Here is a 6,000-nt window from a genome sequence, read left to right as displayed (position 1 = left end):
CCTGCTCTGGGTGGACCTGCTTTGGCAGGGGGTTGGTCTAGATGATCTCCAGAGGTCCCTTCCAACCCCATAGCATTCTGTGATATCTTTAAAAGCATTAATATTATCCGTAAGATCATTATTATCTGTTATTATCTAATAAGCCATTTAGATTAAAATCAGATTGAGGGGTTTCATGAATGGGTGAAAACAAAAGCCATCCTCACACAATCAAGGATCTCTTTTTTATACTTACTCTGGAAATTATGAAGGGGGAATGTAGATTGCCTCACCCCCTGGGGTGCCAAATTGAGGACGGGTTTTGGTACTGTCTGAGCATCCTGATCACAAGGAGTAGTCAGATGATACAAGTCACCTGAACTCCAGAGGTCCAACACGTGGCCTTTCAAGGAGACAGAAAGGGCATCAGCTGGTCACTGACTACCGAATGGGAAAACTACAGTGAGAAGGGGAAGAACCCCAATGCCTCTCCATCAAAACTAGCCACTTCGTATTTCATGCCGGAAGCAGGAATATCAATATCCAGACACTTCGGATGCTGAAGAGGAACCGTGGTCAGCCAGAGAAGTGACCCAATACAGGACCGTATTTTACCTCAGGAGAAAGTCCCCAGTTTGCAGTCTTTATTCACTTTTTCATAGATAAAAATATAGATACATTTTCATATCTATACACGAAAAGCATCTAGATCATGGAATCACAGAATTGTCAGAGTTGGAAGGGACCTCTAGAGACCATCTAGTCCAACTCCCCTTCCAAAGCAGGGTTGCCCAGAGCACATCACTCAGGGCTGCATCCAGGCGGGTCTGGAAGATCTCCAGAGAAGGGGACTCCACACCCTCCCTGGGCAGCCTCTTCCAGGGCTCTGCCACCCTCACCGGAAAGAAGTTTCTCCTCAGATTTGAATGGAACTTCCCATGTCCCAGCTTGTGCCCGTTGCCCCTCGTCCTGTCACTGGAAACCCCTGAAAAGAGTGCAGCTCCATCCTCCTTCAACCCACCCTTTAGATACTTGGAAGCATTAATAAGGTCTCCCCTCAGCCTTCTCTTCTCCAGGCTAAAGAGCCCCAGCTCTCTCAGCCTTGCCTCATCAGGGAGATGCTCCAATCCCTCCATCATCCTCGTTGCCCTACGCTGGACTCTCTCCAGCAGTTCCCTGTCTCTCTTGAACTGGGGAGCCCAGAACTGGACGCAATATTCCAGTTGTGGCCTCACCAGTGCAGAGCAGAGGGGGAGAATGACCTCCCTCCACCTACTGGCCACACTCTTCCCTACACAGCACAGGATCCCATTGGCTCTCTTGGCCACAAGGGCACATTGCAGGATCATGGATAGTTTTCTGTCTACCAGGAGTCCCAGATCCTTCTTCTCAGTAGTGATTTCCAGCAGGTCCACCCCTAACCTATATTGGTGCCTGGGGTTCTTCCTCCCCAGGTGCAGGACCCTACACTTACCCCTGTTGAACCTCATGAGGTTCTTCTCTGCCCAGCTCTCCAGCCTGTCCAGGTCACACTGGATGGCGGCACAGCCCTCTGGAGTGTCAGTCAGCCCTCCCAGTTTGGTGTCATCAGTGAACTTGCTGAGGAGGATATATCTATATAAAAGCAAATATACACACACACCCCCCATATAGATACGTGGGCTGGAGTGTGGTTGCACACTCGGCAGGGCTGGCTGCAGTGCTGCGCTCCACAGGACCAGGGTTATTTTCTCTTCCTCGCTCCCTCTTTAAGAGAACACACTCGAAGCTGAATGGAGATCTTCGTTCTACAACAGAGCAGCAAAACTTCCAGCCTGGTGGCTGCCTGCAGACTAGACTGTATTACTCTACCCGCTGTTCTAGAAACACCCAGCAGATGTACAGAACCGTTCTTTAACATCTCTTATTTTGCCTCTGCTGCACATTCTTTGAGTTGTGACACAAATACAGGGAAATTTAAACAGCTATTTATTAGCAAGAAAAGCGAGGTTTGACTTTACACGTTTAAAGTGCTATTTAGTGAGCGGAAGAAAGAAAAAATCCTGGGCTGTGTCAGAAAATGTCTATGAGCTAAAGAGATTCTTTTGGTTTCACGGCTACTATATTGCAAGCTGCACAAGTTCATGCCCCCTATTTCTTATTACTTTTGATTCTTTTTTTTTTTTAAATAAAACCTCCTCACACAACCGGAGTGTGCAGAAAGTCTGAAAAAGACTTCAGATTTTTTGGCAAACTCCTCCTCTTCTGGTGCAGCCTGAACTTAACCATCAAAAGTCAAAGCGTTTGAGAAACAAGTTAAGAGGGGACAAAAATCTTCCCAAAAGGCCAATGCTCCGTTTCAGAAGCGAGCTCCCAACGCTTGATTTCTGTCTGCTCTGCATTTTCATTCAACTACAGATGCTGTGTTACAGAATATCTACGTGCCCTCATATAAAAGATCTGGCAAGAGCTTGTAGTAGCTCCTGATTACCCTGAGCACGCGTGGGGGAGGACAGAGAATAGGGGTGGGGAGAAAGAAGACGAGCACGATTAAAACAAGTTTCCTGATAAATTAAATCCCTATTTCAGAGCAAAGCGGAATGCTAAAGCACTAGTGTATTCCCAGAAAGTATATCCCGTGTTTTGATGAGTCCTAAAAGCCATTCAGAATCTGCAGCTTCTGTCCTAGATAGGAACTCTTGCCTGTTCTTTACATTATTCAATGTATTGAAGTAAACTGAAACCTGAGGGGGTGAGGAGCAGGCGCAGGCAACGAATGTCCTCCAGGATGGATTCAAAGAAGAGATTTTGCAATTCTGTTTACCTGAAAGGGAAAGCAATGTCCACGTGCTGGTAATCGGTGTCTTCTCTGAAAAGAGATGGGCAGTATATTTGGAATAAGTTCATAGAATCACAGAATTGTCCAGGCTGGAAGGGACCTTTCAGATCATCGAGTCCAACCATCAACGTAACTCTGATCAAAACCATCACTAAACCATGTCTCTAAGCACTATGTCAACCCGGCTTTGAAATACCTCCAGGGATGGGGCCTCAACCACTGCCCTGGGCAGCCCATGCCAAGGTGCAATAACCCTTTCCATGGAAACATTTCTCCTAATATCCAATCTGAACCTCCCCTGGTGCAACTTGAGGCCATTTCCTCTTGTCCCATGGCGTGGGACTTGGGAGAAGAGACCGACCCCCCCTGGCTACACCCTCCTTTCAGGGAGTTGGAGAGAGCGAGAAGGTCTCCCCTCAGCCTCCTTTTCTCCAGGCTGAACACCCCCAGCTCCCTCAGCCTCTCCTCACAAGGCTTGTTCTCCAGACCCCTCACAGTCATAATGAGGCCTTTAAATAGCCCACTGAAAACGTCTTTGTTCATTTGGAAGCTAGCTGAATAAATACTATTTCTGATAAGCACAACTCATGTAAAAGGAAAATTAACAGAAACAAGATGATAGCAGAGGTAATACCAGGGATACCTGAAAAAAAAAAAAAAAGATACATTCTTCACTGTTTCACAGACATAAAAAGTTCCCATCCATTTTTTAACAACTTATAGGCTGTATTTTAAATATCAAGTTCCTGGCTATTACATTTATTAGAACCAACACAACTTTAGTTGTGGCCGCCCCATGCCTGGAGGTGTTCAAGGCCAGGCTGGATGGGGCTTTGAGCAACCTGGTCTGGTGGGAGGTGTCCCTGCCCATGGCAGGGGAGTTGGAACTGGATGATCTTTAAGGTCCCTTCCAACTCTTAACCATTCTATGATCCTATGATAACTAACTAAAACCAAAGAGAAAAAAAACCCAAACCCACCCCTGGCAACGAGCCTGCAAGAAGTAATTGAGGACGCTGCGAATGTGTTGTCACACAGCCTTAGATCCGCAGAAAAGCTTACAGGAATGGGAGCTGGTGGGACACAGCACCGCGGTGCGGACACTTGGTGCCCTCTCCTGGGCAAAACAGACCCTTGTTTTGCCAATTCGAAGCACAGCCACCGAAACGAGATGGTTTTTTCCTACCAATTCCACAATGCAAAGGCATTTTCTATACCTTGAACTAATCCCTCGGACATAATTGGACATCCCTTGGTCAATCAAGTCCAGATGGAAGACAGAAGCATTCAAGCATTTCCCCCAAAGTAGAACTTGGCTGTTTATCACCTGGAAAATTTCCCACGCAGGGACGTGTTACATCACAACATTGTTTATTATGTGACTTTTTACAATACAAACAAAAATACAGAAATGCAGTATATGAATACAGCTAAATGCAAAATGGTGATGTTTTTCTTGAGGCCATATTCCCATTTCTAGTAAAAGAAAGAAAGACTGCACACAGGTAGAAACAGGTTGGTAGTTAACTCCACAATTTTGCCTAGAAATGACCTATAAATGCGTTTTCCTGCTACTTACCATAAAATGTAAAAAGGGAGTTAAAGGAAAGTTTTACTCACTGGTTCCTACCATATGAAAGAAGCTATATTCTATTTAGGAGGGCCAATATATGGAAAAATATCTAAATTAAACGTTATTACAAAAAAAATGAAGCAGTAATGAGATCCTTCTGGCTAAAGAAGTTACTAAATGAGAATAGCATATATTTAAAGAATCCAAAACATAAAAGGGTTGTTATAAAAAGCTTAGGTGCACTGTAAGCCTACAACTTTTGTTTTTCCATGTGTACTTTTAAACAATGGAAGTGTCAAAAAATAGGGTCAACTGTGTTAGACTAAATTACATTATTGTATATGCTGCACTGAATGGAATTCCTGGATTATAATAAGAGAGAAGCACTGTTTGCATCATATTATGGCAATTTATCCTCACTAAAAACCGTCTATAGAGTCCTTGCATTTTTTTTTAATATCCTGTAAACCGTCAAACCACCAGAACATGATTGTACAACAGTAAAATGGTTTCTTTTGCACTAAAATGACATCTGTTTAAAAAAAAAAAAAAAAAAAAGGAAAAAAAATAAGGTACTTAGAGCTGTTATTTTTCCAAGTACACAACACCCGAGACAATTCAAGGCATCTCATTCTCCATCAAAATTAACAAAAAAAAATTTGTCATGCTGTTAAATCCATAACTATGGATACAACTGGTGCAAAACTGGTCAAACGGATCCAACAAACACTGATGTCCAGGCTGGCATATTGGCAACTAATACATAACTGGTGGTCAGAATGATGCGTTTAAAATATCTTCCCTTTCTTCTTATTCTTTTCCAAGGTTCTAAAAATGATATATATAAAAAAAATGTTAAATAATACATACACGCTTCCATTTAAAAAACCAAAAATAAATCACTAATGTACATCCTTAAAATATGCATTTTATAAAGCTTTACTGATTGCAATATAATATATGAAACTTAGTGTGTACACAGTCCTTGTACTACACAGAGTCAAACACTGCACTCATCACTGGATTTCCCCTTCCAAGAACTAGGAGAATTGAACACTTCCCTTCTCAAAGCTCTAACTCCTCATCCCTCAGAAGTCGGATGCAACCTAGCTTTCAAACACAAACAGAATTTTTCTAGAAACATCTAGTCACGTGCGGACACAGCGTTTGTGCAGATTACAATCTGCTTTAGAAGGTAATAAACTTCCCAATATTTTTGATGTATGCTCATTTGTAACCAAAAGCAGTTCAAGACTTTTCTTGGCTTTTAAGTGACGCACTGAGAGCGGTCGAGCACCACAGAAACCTCCTTTTAACAGAAAGCTCCCGCACGTTTCCTGTGAACTGCGGGAGAAGACTCCAATTTACCTGGAAGAATTCTGTTGTTCCAAAATACGTTGTTGGGCTTCCCAGTTTGCTTTCTCATCCTCAAACTGGCGACGCTTTTCCTCTAATTCTTTGTGTTGTGCCTCCAAATTCTTTTTCATTTGCTCGTGGCGTCGCTGCAGCTGTAGAGAAGGTTACGAGCACAGTCAGTAAGCACAGAAAATACAGCGACTTTTGGAGCCGTAGTAACAAACCTCAGCAACTACTGTAATGCAAAAAAAATATAGTATTCTATTTTCTCTTC

General features: G+C 43.2%; 1 protein-coding gene across 2 annotated transcripts in view; it reads right to left on the bottom strand.

Annotated features, from left to right (window-relative positions):
• Positions 1-4,014: 4,014 nt before the first annotated feature.
• Positions 4,015-6,000, bottom strand: part of SEPTIN7 (septin 7) — a 76,726-nt gene continuing 74,740 nt past the window's right edge. For both annotated transcript variants that reach the window (XM_074151165.1, XM_074151166.1), the window contains 2 exons: positions 5,739-5,878; positions 4,015-5,198 (listed from right to left, as the gene is read on the bottom strand). In XM_074151165.1, the coding sequence (XP_074007266.1) occupies positions 5,159-5,198; positions 5,739-5,878 (180 nt within the window). In that variant the 3' untranslated portion in view covers positions 4,015-5,158. The remainder of the gene's footprint in view (positions 5,199-5,738; positions 5,879-6,000) is intronic.

This window comes from Numenius arquata, chromosome 7, assembly GCF_964106895.1.
Source record: "Numenius arquata chromosome 7, bNumArq3.hap1.1, whole genome shotgun sequence".
Classification (NCBI taxonomy): Eukaryota; Metazoa; Chordata; class Aves; order Charadriiformes; family Scolopacidae; genus Numenius; species Numenius arquata.
The sequence above is the reverse complement of the archived record's forward strand: the minus strand, read 5'-3'. Positions and strand labels throughout refer to the sequence as shown.